The sequence below is a fragment of the Xenopus tropicalis genome, chromosome 9, assembly GCF_000004195.4.
Source record: "Xenopus tropicalis strain Nigerian chromosome 9, UCB_Xtro_10.0, whole genome shotgun sequence".
NCBI classification, from domain to species: domain Eukaryota; kingdom Metazoa; phylum Chordata; class Amphibia; order Anura; family Pipidae; genus Xenopus; species Xenopus tropicalis.
Genome location: NC_030685.2, coordinates 83,156,660 through 83,180,392, shown reverse-complemented (window position 1 = coordinate 83,180,392; position 23,733 = coordinate 83,156,660). Strand labels below are relative to the sequence as shown.

General features: G+C 43.5%; 1 protein-coding gene across 1 annotated transcript; it reads left to right on the top strand.

Moving 5' to 3' along the window:
- The first annotated feature begins 1,354 nt into the window (after nt 1–1,354).
- retreg2 (reticulophagy regulator family member 2) lies at nt 1,355–19,476 on the top strand. The gene is given in 10 exon segments (NM_001127953.1): nt 1,355–1,762; nt 4,296–4,402; nt 6,364–6,394; nt 8,422–8,566; nt 9,450–9,534; nt 9,618–9,749; nt 9,879–9,973; nt 10,616–10,751; nt 11,757–13,109; nt 18,609–19,476. Coding segments are annotated over 9 exon segments (1,455 nt in total). The 5' UTR covers nt 1,355–1,541; the 3' UTR covers nt 12,260–13,109; nt 18,609–19,476.
- The last annotated feature ends 4,257 nt before the right edge of the window (nt 19,477–23,733 follow it).

The following is a 23,733-nucleotide window of genomic DNA, read 5'->3' as shown; positions in this document are numbered from 1 at the left end:
GTAGAACTGCCCCACATCCCAGTAGAAAGTAACAGTACAATCACATCCCCTATAGAGCAGGGAGCAGGGGGTAAGAACTGCCCCACATCCCAGTAGAAAGTAACAGTACAATCACATCCCTATAGAGCAGGGAGCAGGGGGTAGAACTGCCCCACATCACCAGTAGAAGTAACAGTACAATCACATACCCTATAGAGCAGGGAGCAGGGGGTAGAACTGCCCCACATCCCAGTAGAAAGTAACGGTACAATCACATACCCTATAGAGCAGGGAGCAGGGGGTAGAACTGCCCCACATCCCAGTAGAAAGTAACAGTACAATCACATTCCCTATAGAGCAGGGGGTAGAACTGCCCCACATCCCAGTAGAAAGTAACAGTACAATCACATTCCCTATAGAGCAGGGAGCAGGGGGTAGAACTGCCCCACATCCCAGTAGAAAGTAACAGTACAATCACATACCCTATAGAGCAGGGGGTAGAACTGCCCCACATCCCAGTAGAAAGTAACAGTACAATCACATACCCTATAGAGCAGGGAGCAGGGGGTAGAACTGCCCCACATCCCAGTAGAAAGTAACAGTACAATCACATACCCTATAGAGCAGGGAGCAGGGGGTAGAACTGCCCCACATCCCAGTAGAAAGTAACAGTACAATCACATACCCTATAGAGCAGGGAGTAGAACTGCCCCACATCCCAGTAGAAAGTAACAGTACAATCACATACCCTATAGAGCAGGGGGTAGAACTGCCCCACATCCCAGTAGAAAGTAACGGTACAATCACATTCCCTATAGAGCAGGGAGCAGGGGGTAGAACTGCCCCACATCCCAGTAGAAAGTAACAGTACAATCACATACCCTATAGAGCAGGGGGTAGAACTGCCCCACATCCCAGTAGAAAGTAACAGTACAATCACATACCCTATAGAGCAGGGAGCAGAACAGACAGGTTGAGCCTGAATAGAATAGAAATTGGAGCCCAATTGCATGCTGGGTATTGTAGTTTTATTTTAATTCGAGCTGTAGGCTAATTGTTAGACACAAACTACATTACCCAGCATGCAGTGGAACAGGCAAAATAGGGGAAAAAACTTTGGCTAGTTTCCAAACTACAAACCCGCCAAAGCTCCAAAATAATAGCCCAAAGCTGTACCTTAGCGGGCTGGTACTTTGGCGGGAAAACCACCAACCTTGCAACCCTGACTGGGACTGAAACTTCTGAGAAGCTCCATCCCTGCGTGTCACGCCTCACAGGCAGCTGCGTGCTGCGTCACCGCGCTTAGTCATGACGCCTAGTTCCCGCCCAATGAGACTTGCGACGGCGAGATTTCCTGTGAGACAGGAGCCGAGGCGCTTGTTATTGTCAGGGCTGCAGGATGTGTGCGTAGCGGTCCGGCACTGCGGGGCAGTATGGGGAATGCTGTGCCAGGGCTCCGGCCGTATTCCCTCTGTGGAGCCGGGGGCTAGAGCTCAGCCTGAGCCGCGCACAGTATGACTAGCGCCGCCGCCACTGGGGCTCCGGTACAAGGCGTCGGAACCATGCAGAGAGAGGACGCGGGGTCGTGGGTGTCGGGGGAGTCGGAGGAGAGGAGCGGCCGGGCTCCCGGATCCTTAGAAGATGAAATGAGGCGACTGGAGCTTCATCTGCGCCTTGTGTTACACGAATGGGGCCCTGTGCTCTCTGCTGCCCAGCGCCTCCTGGTGTGGGAACGGGCCCTGCCCAGCCTGCTCACTGCCGCCGCCCTGCATGGCCTCTTCTGGTGAGCGTCTCCCTGGCAACCCAACCCCCCTCATTGCCTTCTATTGGAACCCAGGGCTCTCGTTTAAAGGGGAACAAATATGTCTTACAGAGCCCACAAACCCCTAATATCCCTGTAATCTCTTCACTCAAACAGTAGGAATAAATCCCATTATTATATGCTGAAATCCAGCTGCAAAACAGTTCTTCTCTTTCTGCATCATTTGTAATCCTGGCAGGGGAGGAGGGACTAAAACACTGATGTTACACATTGTAACAACTTCTCCACAGCTTACAGACAGCATGCAGGAACTGCATAACCCACAATGCACTGCACTGGGATTTTCCTTTCCTTATTGGCATCACGTGTGCAGGGGATTGTGGGATTGGGAGGAGGCAGGCTGAAGGCAGGCGACTACTGTTACATTTATTTGAGTCACAAAGTAGTCAGTCAGGTCAGCAGGGGGCGGGGCTTAGGGAACTGTTCCAAACCAGATTATTACATTAAACATCATGAAAAGGCTGCAAAGTTGTGTTTGGGTTAATTATACCCTAGCAACCACATTGCAAATACAATTCTAAACCGGAGAAAAAAAAGGCTCATTTAGTCAAAAGCCATAAAAAAAGTCCCAACTGCAAATTGTTTGTCTCAGTTTGCCACTGTCTACATCAGGGGTGGGCAAACTACGGCCCGCGGGCCACATCCGGCACGTTAGCCCTTTCAATCCGGTCCGCAGTCTCCGGCCCCCTTAAAAGAATGACGGGCCCTGATTGGTTGAGCCCCGTGCATGCGCACAACGTCAGCGCGCACGGGGCGCAACCATATAAAAGAATGCACTGGGGAACAGAAGGATGGGACGGAGGAAGGAGCGGGTCGCTGGAGGAGGGAGCCGCAGGTCATGGCGGATGCGGGGGGGAGCTGGTGGGAGGATTTTGAGGAGAAGCTGGAAGATGCTGGGGAGTGGAACTGCAGGATGCTGGGGAGTGGAACTGCAGGATGCTGGGGAGTGGAGCTGCAGGATGCTGGGGAGTGGAACTGCAGGATGCTGGGGAGTGGAGCTGCAGGATGCTGGGGAGTGGAACTGCAGGATGCTGGGGTGGGGAACTTCAAGATGCTGGGGTGGGGAACTTCAAGATGCTGGGGTGGGGAACTTCAAGATGCTGGGGTGGGGAACTTCAAGATGCTGGGGTGGGGAACTTCAAGATGCTGGGGTGGGGAACTTCAAGATGCTGGGGTGGGGAACTTCAAGATGCTGGGGTGGGGAACTTCAAGATGCTGGGTAGTGGAGCTGCAGGATGCTGGGGTGGGGAGCTGCAGGATGCTGGGGTGGGGAACTTCAAGATGCTGGGGTGGAGCTGCAGGATGCTGGGGAGTGGAACTTCAAGATGCTGGGTAGTGGAGCTGCAGGATGCTGGGGAGTGGAACTTCAAGATGCTGGGTAGTGGAGCTGCAGGATGCTGGGGAGTGGAACTGCAGGATGCTGGGGAGTGGAACTGCAGGATGCTGGGGAGTGGAACTGCAGGATGCTGGGGAGTGGAACTGCAGGATGCTGGGGAGTGGAACTGCAGGATGCTGGGGAGTGGAGCTGCAGGATGCTGGGGAGTGGAGCTGCAGGATGCTGGGGTGGGGAACTTCAAGATGCTGGGGAGTGGAGCTGCAGGATGCTGGAAAGTGGAGCTGGGGGGGAGCTGAGAGGCCCCATAATTTCTGATGGCAGCCCCGGGCGTAACGCTGTCATGGCCCGTCTATGTGGCCCCTGAGCCAAAAAGTTTGCCCACCCCTGATCTACATCATACAAAAAAATGAATCTAAATGTGTCCTTGTTCTTTAAAGAGTCCAGTTTGGGACGGCCTGCTAAGTCATATCATTGTGGGTTATTTCTGTGTGTAACACCCTGTTCTGCTTTGCCCACATTATTTAACACATTATACAGATTTTCTAAACTTGTCTAGTTATTCAGTGATCACACAGTTTCATATTAAAGGGGAACTCCACCCAAACACAACTTAAGCTTTTTGAGAGGTAAACATAATTTCAAGCAACTTTGCAAGATACTTCAGTTACAAATATGCAGCCATGTTGTGGTTTTTATGGGCTCATTTGTCAGTTTGAGTTTGTTTTTTAAATCAAATAAACTTGCATATCGAATGCTCGCTTATTTATTAATAAGGAAAACTCGTTTGAATAAATAACTTAAACAGGTTTATGAACTCAAAAAAGGAACGTCCCAGTGCAATGCATTGTGGGTTATGTAGTTCCTGCATGCTGTCTGTAAGCTGTGGAGAAGTTGTTACAATTTGTAACATCAGTGTTTTAGTCCCTCCTCCCCTGCCAGTGTTTCAGATGATGCAGAAGGAGAAGAACTGCTTTGCAGCTGGATTTCAGCATATAAACATGGGATTTATTCCTACTTTCTGAAGGAGCAGATTACAGTGATAGGTTTATTAACACTGGCATTCATTTTCATTTGTTTTCCCTGTGCCAATAAGGGGAGGGAGCCAAACCTTTATATAACAAACAGGCTGACGGATCTGTGGTTCTGCTCTCTCTGCAGGCTCTTCTCGTACCTGTCCCCAAGACCTGTGTTTTTATTAAGCTTTTTCCTGCTGTTGCTTATTTGTGTGGAACGCTGGAAGCCATGGCTGGTGGCGCACTTCAGAGGTAACCGTTATTGGCTTTCATTTCTAAACGGAAATGCGCGGCACGCCCGCTCTTGTAGCTGCCATTGTTATGGAGTCGCCAAAATCTGCACAGAAAAAGGCTCTGCGGGCACGGAACCAGTACATATAGGGATATATTTATCATGCTGTGTAAAAAGTGGAGTAAAACATTGTGGGTGATATTGCTCATAGCAGCCAATCAGATGCTTTGCTTTGGTTTCCTAACTGTTGAAATCTAATTGGTGATTGGATGCCCTGGTCAACATCATTTAGTAATGCTCCACTTTTTACACAGAATGATAAATATACCCCATTGTATATCTAATCACTGCTGGGAAGGTCTCTGCTCCTGAATATGTACTCTACCTATAGTAGGGACATACTGGACTTGGCTTAAGGTCCCCATACACGGGCAGATCCGCTCACTTGGCCCACCTACGGGTGGGGCCAAACTATTGAATTATAACGATGGGCATAGCAAAAGTCGGTCCGGGGACCGCATCAACGAGCGATGCGGTCCCCGATCCGACTAGATTTTCTAACCTGCCCGATTTCAGGCCAGATATCGGTCGGGCAGGCCCGTCAGTAGTGCCCATACACGGGCCGATTAGCTGCTGAATCGGTCTAAGGGATATCAGCAGCTACAATCGGCCCATGTATGGGGACCTTTAGGTTAGTCCCTTCTATATGCCAATAGCCCAGTTAAATCCCATTGTAACTTGGGTCACGATAGGTGTTCACTGCACAGTCCACTGGAATATACCAACAAAAAATGGCATTTAGAGTGACACGATGGTGTTACAGAGGGCATTTACAACTGTAGATCTTCCCTCTGCTGTATCCCCAGGCTTGTACGGCAGTTGTATGATGAAACATATGCTGTTTCGGCATTGTGTATACCCAGCCCTTATTTAAGCCAAAGTGGACTTACCCTTTAACTACTTGCCTGCTGGAAAGTGTTAATTCCACAGCACCTGCTGTCACAGACCTGTCTGTTGACACAATACAATTTACACATTGTCTGCTCTTTCATCTGTCCCCGCAGAACACAGGACTGCAAAAACAAAGAGCCAAAGTAAGAAAAGGCTTAAATGAGATGTATAACTTATTTATAAGTAGCGGTATATTGGGAGCGGATTAGGGCCAGTTAGAGATGTAAAGGGGACCTGTCACCCAGCCATAAAATGCTGTATAATAAGTCCTTTTTCAAATTAAACATGAAACCTCAAATTGTTATTTCTTTTTTTTTTTTTATGAACACATCCATATCTGTTATTACATTATTTTAAAACCTCAACTGTCAATAATATATTGCTTGCCCCGCCTCTTTGCATAGAGACGGGGGCTTTTCACTTTCCATTCAGCACTTCCTAGACGTCACTGCACTCCTCCCATTTTGGGGAATACACATGATTTTGGGATAATGCAGAGCTTGCCTTATTAACAGTATTCACAAAATAGCCCCTGTCTAGGTACTCTAACTGAGGAGTCCAAAACAACGAATGGAAAAATATTTAAATCATTTTTATAGTGTCAGTAAAGTTTATTTTGCAAGACAAACACAATAGAAATGAGTTGGGAATTATTTCTGGACAGGTCCCTTTTAAATATTGGTATGTGCTGCATTCACTTAACTAGTGGGGATGATTCTATTGAGCCTCGTGCCAGTAGGTTAGATCAGACTAATGCCGGCCATACATATAAAGATCTGTTCCATTGCCCAGGTCACAGGCCGAATGTATCTTTGCCTGATTTAGCCATCCACATGTTGGCATAGAATTGTCCAAACTGATCCAAATCTTTCGGTCCCTTGGGTTACTATTCGGTTCACCACACTGGGCAGTATAATTGTGGGACCTGTGGGCTACATACATGGATCACTGGGACCCTTGCTAGATAGGATAACTGCCCCTGTATCATTATTATTATACTGTTATAACACAACTTTGTTTTCTTTCACAGCACCATCTCGGGGTGATCCTTCCAATGATAGGTATGAACAATGCAAACACTTGTATGAGCATAAAACTCATCATTAGCACTTTATTTGTACTAACATATCTCTATAATCACTGCTGTGCAGCTTTGGTTTCTATGAATACTATTGTACAAGAACATCTGCTGCCAATGCGTCATTCAGGCGTCATTTTGGAATCTTTAAAATGCTGTCAGCAGTTGCAGCCGTCGCTGGCATGTGTGATAGGCATGTTTATTTTGGGGCATTGCCGGGCACGTGATTGGTTAATATGCACTCATCTGGCTTTTACCAGCTGAGCACTCGTTAGGCATTGGAGCCCCTTGCATGCCCAAAATAAAGCACAGACCCATGGCAGCTTATAGCAGTTATTTTAAGGTTTGCCAGGATCTTCATTTTACCAGTCTGGGTCTTTTCTCCTACTCGGCACTCGAGTAATAAAATTAATATATACCTGTTAAACCTGAAGAACTTGACCTTGTGTTATGGCATCAGCTCCGCACTATATAATCATTGTCATCATTAAAGGAGATCTAAAGCTTAACTAAAGAAGTAGGGCAGGAATGCTCTGTTATATTTGGGGTATCTGTACCAGCCCAAGGCAACCACAGCCCTTTAGCAGTGCAAATATGTGCCCCCAAATATGCCCCCAGTAGCCCTCCTTCTTTTCTGCTGATTCATTAAACTTGCTCTGTGCTGCTGTGACTTACCTGAGCTTAGGGACCCACTCCACATCATACTGTATATATATATATATATATATATATATATATATATATAATAGAAGTAATTGATTCAGAATTTAATAATCAGCCCTGTAATATCAGCTTATATGGTGAGCCCCATTTTCTGCTTGATAATTTGCCATAACCCTAGAGTGCACTGAGTAAAACCTAACAAAATGCAAGATGGGGAGCCCCTGTGACAATTTGAAGGCCTGGATCAGTACTACTAAAATGATTTACCATTAGGCTGGTGCAATAAGTTTATTATATAAAATATGGCCTTTCCAGACATATTCATTTGTAGGGTTTTTTTTTTTGTTTTTTTTTTAAATGGCTTATTAATATGAACTTGTAATATTTTTCTATTGTGTTTACACTTGTATCTACCCTAGTATCCGCTTTTGTTCCTTGTCAGCGAGCTTAGGTCTAAGTGGCTCTCTTGAGTACAGAGATCTTCTTCTTATATGTTGTTTGTTATTGTAGGAAGTTGTGCTTGGCTTTTATTAATTATTCCCACAGGACTTTTTCAGGAGCTGCAGCTTTCACACAACACTTATCACTGTAAAGATAGTGTTCTAGGTGGCACTAATGTGGCTAATCTATTGGCAGTAAAATGCCAAAATGCCTTTCCTTCTCCTTTGAAGGTGAGCTAAACCCTTAAATGAATATTGCTAAAAATGCTGAACTTTTTGCACCAGCCTAAAGTTTCAGCATCTCAGTAGCAGCAATGAGCCCAACTTGAAAAGTGTGTGCGACACTCACATACTCGGGGGGCTCTGAGAAGCTGAGCTTAGGGGTCGTCAATTATCAAGCAGAAAGTGAGGTTGGCCTGTCATATAAACTGATGCTTCATGGCTGATTATTAAATTCTAATTCCAATTGCACTGGTTTCTGAGCTGTCATGTAGTAATTATCTGTATTAATCACTAATCCGCCTTATATTGTGACATTTGTATTCTATATACAGTATATTGTGAGTCCTTTCCTAAACTCCATAACTGACCGCAGCACAGAGCATTTGCAGTGAGTCAGAATAAAGATGATGGGGGGCTACTGGGTGCATCTCCAGGGGCACAGATCTTCCCTGCTAAAGGGCTGTGGTTGCCTTTGGCCGCTACAGAAGCCCAAAACATAATGTACAACGTTTCTACTGTACTACTTTAGTTAGGCTTTAGTTCTCCTTTAAACTTTGGCAGAAGTGCCGGCTACAAGGTTTCCTTGTGAGAAATGTCACTAAATAACATACATACAAGTATTTTGTTAAAGTTTTAACTGACTTCTGTGCAGAACTATAACAAATGTACTTATTTTTGTGTGTAGTGAAACCCTGTCATCTGTGGCTGGAGCAGGGCACCCCCGCCTTCTAAGTGTGCCTGAATTGTGCCATTACCTGGCAGAGAGCTGGGTCACTTCTCAGCAGTACATCCAGGAGCTGCTGCAGTACAAGAAGCAGAATCCTGGCACGGTGAGTAGAGATGTTCTCATCTTTTTGCACTCTCTGGTTTCCTTCCTGCAGTCACTTTATACCCGGTATTATCATAGGCCACACATCTCAGAAGTATTTAATGAGACTCTTTCTATGGAATAATGGACCCAGTTAGGACAGTTCTAATGGTGCTATAGAATTATTGGCGTAGAGCAACAAGGCAGCAACCATTCATTTAAAGAGGTGCTGTCGCCTGAGAGGTTGGCTTCTATATTTGCACTGTTCCTCTCCAGTGTTATTTGGACATGAACTATGTGAAGCCAAGAGATCTAGAGCCTCTCTAAAAGGGTAAATTCACTCAGGATTGAACCTGGATCCGTTTTATTAGCAACCTCTGACTGGGCTGGACTCAGTATTCATCCTTTATACATCCTGTTCCTCAACTGCTCTCTTTTCAGTGGTTGCCTATTGAGGCAGGGCACAGACCTAAACAAGAGGCTGCATTACATTCTTGGTGGACAAAGGAAAAGCTGCATGATACAGTTAGACTGAACAAGAACTAGTGGGCAAACCCCTTTTAGACTGTTGTCTTTAGTGCTACAGATAAATCTCTGCCCCTGCCGGAGTGTTAGGAAGGATCAAGCCTATGTATATTTGAAAATGTGGGGGCTACTAAGCAGCAGATTTCTAGAGGTTCTAATTCAAACGAGCCCATGCTTCATGACAAGGACTTACCTTTAAAATGTAAGTCATCGGGCCTTTTCACATTTCTGTTCTTGAGCTGTTGCTAAACTACATCTCCCAACATCCTCTGGCAGTTTCAGGATACCGGATGCTGTAGTCCATGAGATGCAGAAGAGAGAAAAACAAAATATTAACCACCCAGTGACTTAGTTTGGTGTTCTTCCTCTCTCTACCCCAGTTTTGCGCTGTGGTGTGCTCTGGCTGTGCAGTAATGGCTATCATCGGACATTATGTGCCAGGGATCATGATCTCCTATATAATCTGTAAGTATATCACTAAGGAATATAGCACGGGGGCAGAGTTTGCCCTGGTACGCCCTGTTTATTCCTATTACCCTCTCTTGCAGTGCTCAGTGTTTTGTTGTGGCCTGTAGTCGTTTATCGTGAGCTGATTCAGAGAATGTATACGGCACTGGAACCAGTCCTCATGAAGCTGGACTACACCATGAAGGGAGAAAGACTACACCGCTCACACAAGAGTAAGAGAAGTGCTGATGCCCAGCCTGACAGTGGCAGAGCTCTAAGGCCTAGCCTACAAACCATACAATACTCCTTATCTGTGTCCTGTGCTCTATGTGGTATTAATATATATATATTTCTCTTCCCAGAGAGGCAGGGAAAGAAAGAAGCTGAACAAGGTGAAGAATTGGTCGCCGAAACAGACAGTGAAAGTGAGATTGAGCTCTCTGGATTTTCTCCTGAGGTGAGTCTGTTGTTAGCAAATAATTATTGGGTGACAGTGTGTCTAGCACTTTCAGAGCCGGGTTGTCTAACCACGGAACACGTAGGTGTGAAGTTTAGGTGTTCAGCTACCTGGTGGGGAAAGCTTCCTAGTCTTACCAAAGGCTCTTTAATGTCAGATTTAAACCTTTTATGTTACATAGCATGCCTGTAGGCACCCCAAAATGTGCTTAAAGGGATTCTGACGCTATAAAAAAAATACTCATCTGTCACCAACAAGAAAGGATGCTTCCCAGCATTTCTGTACTCTCAGGGACTTCTATAAACCAGCTCTACATCATGTGCATTATTACAAGCCATTTTGCAGCTATGCCAGAACAGCTAGCTGTAACTAGCCATCAGGAATGGCTTTGTGAATAAAAGATTGCTGAGGATTCTAGTGCCAAAAGTGGCAGGGAATGAGAGTGAGCTATTTGAGATTGCTATTTTCTGTGGTCATCACAGGCTTTCGTTAAGATTTAGGAGTGTATATATATTTTTATCCGTATAGCCCTACTTGTATACACTGTGTCGGCATTCAAACAATTTCTAATTCAACTGACTGTGTCTGATAAAGAGAATTGCAGCCAGTAGATAGAATATAACACGTGTTCTTTGCTTGCAGATGGATGTAAGAATTACAGCCTTGGCTCTATCTATTACGGATTCCGAGTTGTCTGACGAGGAAGCCTCCATTCTAGAGAGTGGTGGGTTTTCGGTCTCTAGGGCAACCACACCCCAACTGACAGACGTGTCTGAAGGTAAGAGCTTTACTCGGCAAGGTCCGAGTTCCAGGGGGTAGAATTCTGTTAACTTGACTGTGTACAAATCTACAAGGTGCTCAAACAAGCCAGGTAGCCTTGCCCAGCCAACATCATCATCGGACACTGACCTGCCCTGAGTGTTGCTTTAATATAAATGAGTTTGTATCAATTTAAAAATGAGAAGCCTGCACAGGACACATTTGGGCATAAAAATTAAAGTGAGTTGTTAAAATAGATGATATGGGCTAACTGCATCTCTACAGTGTAGCTCTGAGCAAGCAGTATTAGTTGACCTCGGTATTAGTAAAACATTATCTAAAGGGGTGGTTCACCTTTAGGTTAACTTTTTAGTAGGTTATAGAGTGCCCTAATCCTAGCAACTTTTCAATTGGTCTTCATTATTTATTTATTCTTTATAGTTTCTCCAAAGGGGGTCACTGACCCCAGCAGCTAAACAACTGTTGCTCTTTGAGGCTACAATTTTATTGTTATTGTTACATTTTATATTTCTATTCAGTTCCTCTCCTGTTCATATTCCAGTCTCTCATGCAAACTGCCTGGTTGCTAAGGTAAACAAGGCCCTAGCAACCAGATAGCTGCTGAAATTCCAAACTGCAGACCTACTGATAAAAAAGCTGAAAAACCACAAAAAATGAAGACCGATTGCAAATTGTCTCAGGCTATCAATATGAACTAGAAATGCACTGAATCAGTGTTTTTTTTTCTTTTGGGCAAATACTTTGTCCACTACCAAATTTTTGTCCAAATACCAAACTGAATCTGCACCCGAATTAGCAAATTTAATGCCCTGAAAAGATTTGGAGTCTTTTCTTGTCCAGTGGTTCGAATTAAAAAGGACATAAACTCTACATACAATTGCCCAGAATGCTCTTATACCATAAGTTATATAAAAGGGTATATGTCCGAAGTAAATGTTCTATTTGGTGTTTCCCTGGCCATAATACTTTTCTGCTTTTACCATGATTCTCTTTTCCTTTTTAGATCTAGACCAGCAGAGCACTGTGACAGAGGAAGGATCTGCTCCCAAAGAGTCCAGTGACTTGTCTCAGTGGCTGGGGCAGCGCCCAACTGATGAGAAGCCTTTATTTGAAACTCACTCTGTGGCTCACTCACAAGCCCAGTCTCTTAACTTAGATACGGAAGAGCTGTTGCCTTCGCTAACGTCCCCTTTGCACTTTGTCAACACTCACTTCAATGGAAAGGGACAAGCGGTGGGAATGGCGGTTGAAGTCCAATCGCTAAGGGAGGGCGGCGCGGTCATTCCCTCCGATTTGCAAAGCCCTATAATGCCGGTTGCTACTTTGGGACACCTTCTTTCTGAAATGCAAGAGCCGGGGGATGATGGAGAGGATTTTGAGTTGTTGGAGCAAGAGGAGGCGGATCAGATGGAGCAGGAGCTAGAGGAGGACGAGAGGCACCGAGCTGCCGGAACATCAGCAACCCCAGTCTGTCCTGAACTGGAACAAGAGAAACCTGCTTCCTAGGGCTCACAAAGACTAGATGTGTAGGGGAGGAACACAGGGCTCCTCTCTGATTTGTCTATATGCACAGTATCTGATAGGCAGCTCTGCTCAAGGGAAAGCTAACCTTTCAATTAACTTTTAGTGTGTCACAGGCAGATGTAACTTAAGCAACTTTGCTGTTGGTCTTCATTTTTTATTGATGCCTCTTCTTATTTCATCATTTCAGTTTCTATCAAAGTGAAACATAAAATGTTTTCAGTTTGTTATGGTGAACGACTCAAGGAAATAAAAGGCAATGAGGACAATGGCACGGGCAGCGATATCTGGGCATTTAGTTGCCCAAGAGTTTTATTAGCTCCTCTGGCAAAATGTCTGGAATTGCTTCCCAGTAGCAGTGGCCTGGACCCCTGTGCCGTCTAGATGATTTGCCAGTGAAGCAACTAAATGTGCTTTTCCTAAGGTACAGGTATGGGACCTGTTATCCAGAATGCTCGGGTCCTGGTGTTTTCCAGATAAGGGATCTTTCTGTAATTTGGATCTTCATAACCTAAGTCTGCTAAAATTAATTTAAACATTAAATAAACCCAATAGGCTTGTTTTGCCTCTCATAAGGATTAATTACATCTTAGTTGGGATCAAGTACAGGTACTATTTTATTATTACAGAGAAAAGGGAATCATTTAACCATGAAATAAACCCAATAGGGCTGTTCTACCCCAATAAGGGGTAATTATATCTTAGTTGGGATCAAGTACAGGTACTGTTTTATTATTACAGAGAAAAGGGAATCATTTAACCATTAAATAAACCCAATAGGGCTGTTCTGCCCCCAATAAGGGGTAATTATATCTTAGTTGGGATCAAATACAGGTACTGTTTTATTATTACAGAGAAAAAGGAAATCATTTTTAAAAATTCGAATTATTTGCTGATAATGGAGTCTATGGCAGACAGGCTTTCCGTAATTCGAAACTTTCTGGATAACGGGTTTCCGGATAAGGGATCCTATACCTGTATTTTATTTTGCTTCAAACAAAAGCCTGGTTGCTAGGGCACTGAAAACCGCAACTACATTGCAGTTTCCATTCCAGACTTGGTGAGCTGCAAAACAAACAAAAAAAAGACCAACTGCAAATTGTCTCAGAATGTTATTGCCTACGTCATACTAAAAGTTGATTTTATGGTCAAGATCCCTTTTAATATTATCCGGCAAAGCATAGAACGGCCTATCACGACGGGCATTGGCTGAAGGGACGAGCTTTTTGCCATCCTTTTCCCTAGGGAAAGGGTTTTTTTTATCTAGACAAACATCTTCCTTTTTTTAAATATTTTGCACCCCTGGATATGCTTTATAGTATTAATTATTATTTTTTTTTTTCCATCTGAAAATTGCTAACCTGCACAGCTGGACAGATCGGGCGGCATTTTGTAAGTGCGTTTATATTAAGTGGGGTGCAGGCATTTATGATTTTTGTAAGTATTTTAATATTCACGGTTCATGTGAGTTGGTTGTGTCGGCACTTTTGTACCTTGCGTATATTTTTTAAACATGTCCGAGTGCGTGGGCTGCTCTTGATGACTTTCATAGTACCCCTAGGCGTGTCAAACTAGTGGCCCCTTTAGCTGGCAGTTGCTGTAGACAACGGCTGGAGGGCCCCGGTATTTGCTAACCCTATACTCCCTGGTCTGTTACAGTTTAATGAAAGGCAGCCACACTGGACTAGAGTACACTTTGCTCTTCGATAAAGGGAATGGGATAATGGTCCTTATACTATTTATATAGAGAGTTTTCTGCTCTTATTCAATGATAAAGAAATGCAGAAATTCCACACTTGGCTCTTATTTATAGGAGCATTTTATAATTTTCAATAATTTATAGTTTTCACCTTTAAAAGCACTTAATGAATGCATTTTAGCAACAATTTCTTCCATCGGACATTGTTAGTAGTTTTTGCTCTTATTTTGGGGAATGAAAATTAATTTATAAGTTGTCCTTCCATTAAAAAAGGGTAGATGTTAATTATATTGTGAAGCAGCAGGTGTCCGGGGGGGGGGCGGGAGGAGGAGGGGGGGGGGCATTTTCTTTTTGCTTCTGACAGGACTTGCGAGACATTTGCCGACCAGAAACATCTAAGATGTAATAAACGCATGTTAAATTGCTTCCATTAGCTGGTATTCTGTGTCTGAAAACAATGTGTGGTATTAAGTGAATTTGGGTTGTTTTGAGGAAAAGGGGTTTAAGTCAATTATAAAAGTTGTCACTTTTATGCTTTCAGAAGGTAAAGCAGCAGTCCTGCCCTGCTTTATGGCTGAGATTCTAGCTATCTGTATAACAGAGCATTCTGTCACAGTGGCACAGATCCTATCTGATCCCCCCATTGTAAGCAGCAGTCCTGCCCTGCTTTATGGCTGAGATTCTAGCTATCTGTATAACAGAGCATTCTGTCACAGTGGCACAGATCCTATCTGATCCCCCCATTGTAAGCAGCAGTCCTGCCCTGCTTTATGGCTGAGATTCTAGCTATCTGTATAACAGAGCATTCTGTCACAGTGGCACAGATCCTATCTGATCCCCCCATTGTAAGCAGCAGTCCTGTCCTGCTTTATGGCTGAGATTCTAGCTATCTGTATAACAGAGCATTCTGTCACAGTGGCACAGATCCTATCTGATCCCCCATTGTAAGCAGCAGCCCTGCCCTGCTTTATGGCTGAGATTCTAGCTATCTGTATAACAGAGCATTCTGTCACAGTGGCACAGATCCTATCTGACCCCCCCATTGTAAGCAGCAGTCCTGCCCTGCTTTATGGCTGAGATTCTAGCTATCTGTATAACAGAGCATTCTGTCACAGTGGCACAGATCCTATCCCCCCCCATTGTAAGCAGCAGTCCTGCCCTGCTTTATGGCTGAGATTCTAGCTATCTGTATAACAGAGCATTCTGTCACAGTGGCACAGATCCTATCTGATCCCCCCATTGTAAGCAGCAGTCCTGCCCTGCTTTATGGCTGAGATTCTAGCTATCTGTATAACAGAGCATTCTGTCACAGTGGCACAGATCCTATCTGATCCCCCCCATTGTAAGCAGCAGTCCTGCCCTGCTTTATGGCTGAGATTCTAGCTATCTGTATAACAAGCATTCTGTCACAGTGGCACAGATCCTATCTGATCCCCCCATTGTAAGCAGCAGTCCTGCCCTGCTTTATGGCTGAGATTCTAGCTATCTGTATAACAGAGCATTCTGTCACAGTGGCACAGATCCTATCTGATCCCCCCATTGTAAGCAGCAGTCCTGCCCTGCTTTATGGCTGAGATTCTAGCTATCTGTATAACAGAGCATTCTGTCACAGTGGCACAGATCCTATCCCCCCCCCCCCCCCCATTGTAAGCAGCAGTCCTGCCCTGCTTTATGGCTGAGATTCTAGCTATCTGTATAACAGAGCATTCTGTCACAGTGGCACAGATCCTATCTGATCCCCCCCATTGTAAGCAGCAGTCCTGCCCTGCTTTATGGCTGAGATTCTAGCTATCTGTATAACAGAGCATTCTGTCACAGTGGCACAGATCCTATCTGATCCCCCCCATTGTAAGCAGCAGTCCTGCCCTGCTTTATGGCTAAGACTCTAGCAATAAGATAAAGTTTAATTATCTTTTCTCTATGCTTTGTGTAAGTTTGAGTATACACCTAGTCATAAAGCAAAAAGTGACTTTTTATTCAGAAGTAAATATTTTTCCCCAAAACCACACTTTATTACCCAGTATTGCATATTGTATCATTTATTCGGAATGAAAGACACCCGCTAACCCAAGCTGCACTGGGATATGAATAACTAAAGTACCAGCAGAAAATGTAGGTACTGGATGGGGATCAGTTATTCCAATGCCTGTGAATGTCTGGGCCCATCTATCAACTTCTTTTGAATTAAATGACATCCTATTGGCTATATATATAATGGCTCTTCTTGTGGCTTTTGTTGCCCCGGGTAGTTTAGGCGCACAGCTCGCTCTTCAGCTTTCCTTGTTCCGACTGAGAGAGATTGGCTGGTGTGAGTGGGGGCAGGTAGGGGTGTGCTTTTCAGCAATAGTTGATCAGATAGATGTTATTAGTACCTGGCTTGTGATTGGTCGTTGGCTAAATAATGTGAGCATCTAATTGCTCCATGGGCTAAGCAGCTACATTGTACTGGCCGGAGCTTACTGGGGCCACGTGACTTGTTTGGCTTGCTGTATAGCAGGCAATTATTTGCATCTTGGGTAATTTCCTTGGTGTTTGATGACCACAGCTAAACCGCCCAGTGTGACGCTGATATTCCATACCATTGTGTGTGCTGGAAGCTTGAAGCACTTTATATTCAACAAGCATTTCCGTTGCTTCCTTGGTGTTTAGGCATTTCAGTCTTTATCGGCTACGGGGAGCAATTTAAGGTTGAAAAGGGTCTGTTAAAAGGACCACAGTACAAATGTATACTCCAGGGCAAATACATGTAATTTCCCTATTTACTTACCAGGGTACAGAGCTCTTATTTACTTTGAGTCCCTGGGCTGTTCTCTTTCCTCGTGGTCCGAGGAGTCAAGGTGGAAAATTGATCTGAAAGCAGTGGTTTATAGGATTATTCCATACATTGGTCTCTTTTCAGTAGTGTTCAAAGCTTCATAAAACCTTAGAGATAACAACAATAACAAAAAGAACCCATCATGTCAGCCTGACAATGGGAAAGAGAGCAGCCCAGGAGCTGGAAGCACAGAGCTTTCGGATCTTTGTTACCAGATAAGAAATGGGGAAAGATTGGTTTCCTTTATCCTGGGGGAGGATCTAACCGGGTTAAGGCAAGGCAGATCTTAAATTACCCCCTTTAATGAGGAATTGTATCTTTTAACTGTTAAGGTGCCCATACACCTTTTGCGAGCGAGGTCGCCAAGTGAGCGGATCTTCTCCCGATATCCCCCACCTACGGGTGGGTGATATCAGCGAATCCAGGCTCATTCGGTCATTTGGCCCTGGGGCCAAACGATAGAATTAGAACGACCGGTATTGGCGAAGTCGGATCAGTTAAAAAAAATTTAGTTGGACCGGCGACTACGTTTTTTAACCTGCCCGATTTCAGGCCAGATATCGGTCAGGCAGGCCTGTCGTTAATTCCCCTACACGTGTATGGCCACCTTTAGTATGATTAAATTCCCAGCAAAGTTTCAATTGGTCTTAATTTTTTTTTTTTTTTATATATATATATATATATATATATATATAGTTTTTTTAATTATTTGCTTTCTTCTTCTGCCTCTTCCTGGGCAAAAAACATAACTGCAAGACTTCAGTTTTATTGTTTTGTTAGTTTTTATATAAATATAGATCCTATCAACCTGAAATTCCAAGCTTGAGAGCTGCTGAATAAAAAGCTCAATCATTTTTAATTGATAAAAATGAAGACCAATTGCAAATGAAAGGGGAAGTACCTTTTGAAGCTACTACATACAAACAATTAAACACTTTTATATTGGTGCAATTTTGCTAAAGACAGACCCATATACATTGCCTCCTGGCAGGGTTGGACTGGGCCGGTGGGCCCCCGCTGACCCAGACCCAACCTCCTCCTAATGCTGCCCTCCTTTCTCCCATAGCAGCAATGTATAAGGTATGCACTTGGGACTCCCCTATGATTACATTTTCCCATGACCTCCCAAGTTGTTTGACAGCCGCTGTGTATAAAATGATTTTATTTATGTGACTGGTAACTTTCCCTTGAATTGCTTTATAGTTGGGTCGCTTTCTCATGCAGCCATTCTGATTGGTCCAGCCTCACTACAATACTCCTATATTGGCACTAGGTTGGTTTTACAACCTAACGGAACAGGTATAAGCTAATGTTGTGACACAGAGGAGCACTCGGGGGGTTTTAACTGCCATTTTCATTTGGCGAGTAACAATGGCAGACAAAACACCCGTCTCTGCCTATTACTACTCTTAAAGGAACAGTAACACCAAAAAATGAAAGTGCATAAAAGTAACTAAAATATAATGTGCTGCTGCCCTGCACTGGTAAAAGTTGTGTGTTCACTTCAGAAAGTCTACTATAATTTATATAAATAAGCTGCTATGTAGCCATGGAGGCAGCCATTCAAAGGAGAAAAGGCACAGACACATAGCAGATAACAGATAAAACACTATTGTATTCTACAGAACTTATCTGTTACCTGCTATGTAACCTGTGCCTTTTCTCCTTTTTTCCAGCTTGAATGGCTGCCCCCATGGCTACACAGCAGCTTATTATATAAATTATAGTAGTGTTACTGTAGCAAATACACCAGTTTTACCAGTGCAGGGCAACAGTGCATTATATTTTTATTACTTTAAAGCTCTCTCATTTTTTGGTGTTACTGTTCCTTTAATTCTATTTCAACAAAAGCTTGCCATTGGAGCAGACTTCACTGCCATAACACCCCCTAGAATTTTCCAGGGGCCTAATACTGCTAAATAAAAAGAGCCCTATTGGACCTATAGTGGTAATGGGTGGAGCTCAGCCCTGCTATTTCCTATTCTTCATATTTATGGACCCAAAGCAGTGACCCTATTTGCAGCCCCCCTAAAGACAGTCCTAGATCTGACCTGGTGTCTGTGGAGGAGAAATGGCTTTGTAACCAAAGGCAGTAATCGCGCTGTTACTGTAGAGACCCGATCCATCTGAATTACAGTATCTCAGCCACTGACGTTCAGCAAGAGCTGCAAATTAAATGTAAACCCTAAAAACAAATTCAAATAATTATAGTTTATGACATAAGTAGTTATTACACTGCCAATAAAATGAATTTGAAACAACAGCGCCACCTGCTGTACGGCTAAGGTAACAGAGGGAAGTCTTATGAGGTTGCTAATCTTGAAAACTAGGGGGGGGGATGTAAATTACAAAAATGTTTATTTTACATACATTTTCAAGGGTTAATGTTTCCTTTAGATATCACAGATGCAAACTAATAGGAACATAGGAAATGTCTCTCACTGCTGTGATACCTCCCCCACGTGTTTGTATGTAAGAGGCTGCTTGTGAGTGTGTGTAGAGCAACCCCATGTGGAAGTATCCATGTTTGTATAGCTATAGAACTGTATTTTGGTGTAAATCCATGCGTTACTCTGCGCGTGAGTGTATGGGTGTGTGTATAATGTGTACAGTGTACAATAAGTGTACTAACCCTAATGTATTTAATGATCTCTTGTGTTGCCTCATTAATTAATAAACATTGTTAAAGAATTGTTTGTGTCACTGTTAATTTGTGGGAATGTAGTTTAATCTTGCAGGGCAAATAGTGGCCCCTTTATGGTCTGGGTGGCTTGTAGCTGAGTGGGCTGCACAGAATCCTTACTGATTCACATTGGCAGATGTGTCCCTCGGGGTACATTTTGCTGCCCACCTACCGAGCCAGGCCCGGACTGGCAGTCTGTGGATTCAGGCAAATGCCAGAGGGGCTGCTGTAAGATGCCATAGACCTGGGGTCCACAAACTATTATGTGTGTGTGTAGCCTCAGGCGCAACCAGTCAAAGGAGGAAAGGCTCAGGTTACACAGATAATACACAAAACGCCATTATATTCTACAGAGCTTATCTGTTACCCACTATTTAACCTGTGCCCTTTAGAGCCGGTGACACAAGGAGATTAGTCTCCCCCTGGTTAATATCCGCTAGCGATTTATCTCCTCTTTTCTACTGGCGACAATGGAAATTGCCAGTAGGAAAATATATGCGTTGCTTCGGCATTCCTTTAAAGGAGACATATATAAAAATTATGAAATTAGTTAATTATACTCCTCTAGATATAGAAAGATTGTGCTTAAAAAGTTGTGTTTTGGACCGATTTATTGAGAAACGCCACCAAAACCCCACTAGCCCCGCCCATCTGTTCCACTTCCTGCTGGCTGAATTCTCTGGATAGGCAGGGGGGTCAGCGGCACTGTGGGATAGGAACCAATCAGCAGCTAGGCTGACCTGATAGGGAACTGAAGCCTGTCTGTGCTTGTGTGACTGCAGGGCTGTGATTGGCTCTCCCCCTCCTACTGTGCTTCTGGCTGGGACCATTAGGACACTCCCACCCCTCATTTGAAACAAGGACCGACAACTGAGAGGATCTATAGGGAGCTCCAATAAAGGGGCCATTGTTACAGATAGGATTAGTGTTTAGCCCAAAGGGAAACCAGCACCGGATATTATTCATAATTGCCTATAAAATATATAGGGTTTTTTCCATTTATCCAATATGTCTCATTTAAGGCCAATGTATGTATGTATAACTTTATTTATAAAGCGCCACAAGGGTACGCAGCGCTGTACAGTCTTACAGAATACAAAATTACACACAGGGAGGACAAGTGATATAATAAATAAATACAATAAATACATATATGTATATATATATATATATATACACTATATCCGTGTTCTATCCCGCAAAATTTAGTGCTATATCCCGATTTCTGATAGTGGATAGTCACTATGTAACAAGTAAGCAATGAGTTTTTGGTACAACTACAATTTATTACAAGGCAATGACACGGGGCCCGAATGAGAATAAGTTTTTACAAGTGTAACAGTTTTGACACACGGGAGAACATATTATTACAGATAACAACTTACTGACATTTAGTACCCATTTTGTAACATTCTTTCACGATGACTTCTTACCATTCATTATGTGCTAAAGTAGCAATAGCTATCCCAGCAGAAGCAATAACTTAGCAGTATAAATGATTGATGCCTCTAATTATCCGGAGGAAAGCCACAGATACCCCCGATCCAACAGGACAAACTATGCTGGTGATTGATTCCCCCAGACTAGCACAGCAATCCTCGGTATAAATCTCTGCTTGAACTCCTATACGTGTGCTAAAGGTACCCCATGAGCCCTCATGTTTGCCGCTGCAAGGTGACCGAACGGCCTGACGAGTTTCCTTCTCCCGGAGTGAGTTTCTGTTTTTTGTCACAGATAGTGATCAGTGGCCCTGATGAGTATGCGGACAGACATAATTTAGATAGGAATGTTTGTGTTGTATACATTATATACATCAGTTATACGTGTCAATCTTGGTTTTGACTTCCGACTGCTTGCTGCTTTGGCATAGCAAGCCCTTAAGTTCGGGAGAATCATTGGATTTTATTTGTACAACAATGTTTAACACGAGATCGTGACCCGGTTCTGAATAATGTTACCCTGTTTTGAATAAGTGTCACGCTGTGTATATTATCTGTGTCCCATTTTCTTTATTTTTTTATTTTTCCTTTACTTCTTTTGGGTAAATTCACATTAACACATACTCTTTTATTTATTCGGATCGTCTAGCATAATTATTTGTTATATTTCGTAACCTCGGTGTGGATTGTGTATATGTACTGTTTGATGTCATCACATTTGCATTTTTTGGGGGGTGTTTTCTCACGTTCACGGTATTGTCCGTTGGTGTTCCCGCCAAACACTGTTTATAAGGTTTTTTTTCACTTGTATTTGTAACTTTGACAAAGGCTGGTGTTGCAGCCGAAACGTCAGTTCCCCTGCCTCTTCAATAAAACTACAAAATTGAACCTAAGACCTGAGTGAGCGGTACCTTCCTTCGAGTACCTATGAACAATAATTGTGGAACTGCACCCAGGCATCTGTATTCGTTTTATACGAGAGTGCTGGCCTCTGCTGCATAATATATATATATATATATATATATAAGTGCAATGTGGTATGAGACACAGTAGGAAGGAGGTCCTTGCCCCATAGAGCTTACAATCTGAGTGGTTGGGTAACATACAGGCACAAACTGAAAGGTAAGAGGCACCAGGTATGGGCATTTGCCCTTAAGCGCAGGACTGGGCAAATTAATGTCTTAGTGCTCCAGAAGGTAACAGCTGAACTTTTTCTTAAAGAGAGTGGGTGAGTGTTCCCTACGGAGGGATTCAGGGATAGAGTTCCAGAGGGAAGGGGCAGCGAGACAGAAAGGGTTAAGACGAGAGAGCGCAGTGGGTGTGGATGGTGTAAAGAGACGGAGGCTCTGAGAGGAGCGGAGGAGACGACCAGGAACATGTAGGGAGACCAGGGAGGGAATGTAGTGAGGAGCAGGGAGACCAGTGAGGGAATGTAGTGAGGAGCAGGGAGACCAGTGAGGGAATGTAGTGAGGAGCAGAGGAGTGAAGGGCTTTGAATGTTAGCAGAAGGATTTTGTAAGCTATCCTTTGCTTGACAGGCAGCCATGCTAGTGAGCTTAAATGAGGCTGAGCAGGATCCCTCTTAGGAGAGAGCAGGAGGATCCTGGCAGCAGAGTTTAAGATTGATTGCAGGGGAGAGAGGTGGGAGGCAACCCTACTAGCAGCTCCTCTGAGCATTTCTGAAATGTACATTTATTTTCTAGTTTTCAAGATATTAGGGGTTTTTTACACTGTTTTTATAAAGAATTTTAAACAAAACCTCTGAATTATGGGTAAAAAAAATTACCATTTGTATAATTGTGTTCTGCTGTTTCCCAGAGTTTAACCCTTTCTGCTCTGCCTGGTTTCCCATGCTACCTGAATATGACAGTATAACTGGTGTTGCCCCCTTTTTGCACCCTCCTCATAAAGGGTTAATAGGTGCTGCTGACTCACACCAGCCTGCACTTTGCTCTCTTACAGAAATATAACTGCTGCACCCTATAGCAGCCACTTCCACACCCCAAGCTGGGGTATCATTATATATATATATATATATATATATATATATATATATATATATATATATATAAATCATTTTTATTTATTTTTTTTGTTTACATTTACATTAACCTTTAGTATAATGTAGAGAGTGCTATTTTGAAACAATTTGCAATTGGTCTTCATTTTTTATTATTTATGGTTTTTGAATGATTAAACTTTTTGTTCAGCAGCTCTCTAGTTTGCAATTTCAAAGGCTACCTGTTTGCTAGGGGCCAATTTAACCTAGCAACCAAGCAGTGGTTTAAAAGAGAGACAGGGACATGAATAAAGGAGGGCCTAAATAGAAAGATAAAAAGTAACATCTACAATAAAGTTGTAGCCTCACAGAACAATAGTGTTTTGGCTGCCGGGGTCAGTGACCCCCATTTGAAAGCTGGAAAGAGTCTGAAGAAGAAGGCAAGTAGGTTAGCATCTATAAAAAATAAATAATAAAGACCAGTTGAAAAGTTGCTAGGACTAGGCCATGCTACAACATACTAAAAGTTAATGTGAAGGTGGACCACCCCTTTACTCCCTAGCTATTCGCCATTTGCTCCACTCCTTTGTTACCAAGGACACAAAAAAATAGGACAAATCTGTACCTTGGAAACCCGCCTGGGCTTTAAATTAGTAGCCCAATTTGGCAGAGAAACCTCCAACCTGGCAGCCCTGCCCCTGGCCAAGATTTTAACCCTCAAAAGGGTACTTGAACCTGGCTCTCGCCCTGATTGGATTGAAATTGAATAAGCCATTCTGAATCCGCTCAGTGATTGACTCACATCATAAGTCCTTGTATTTTGA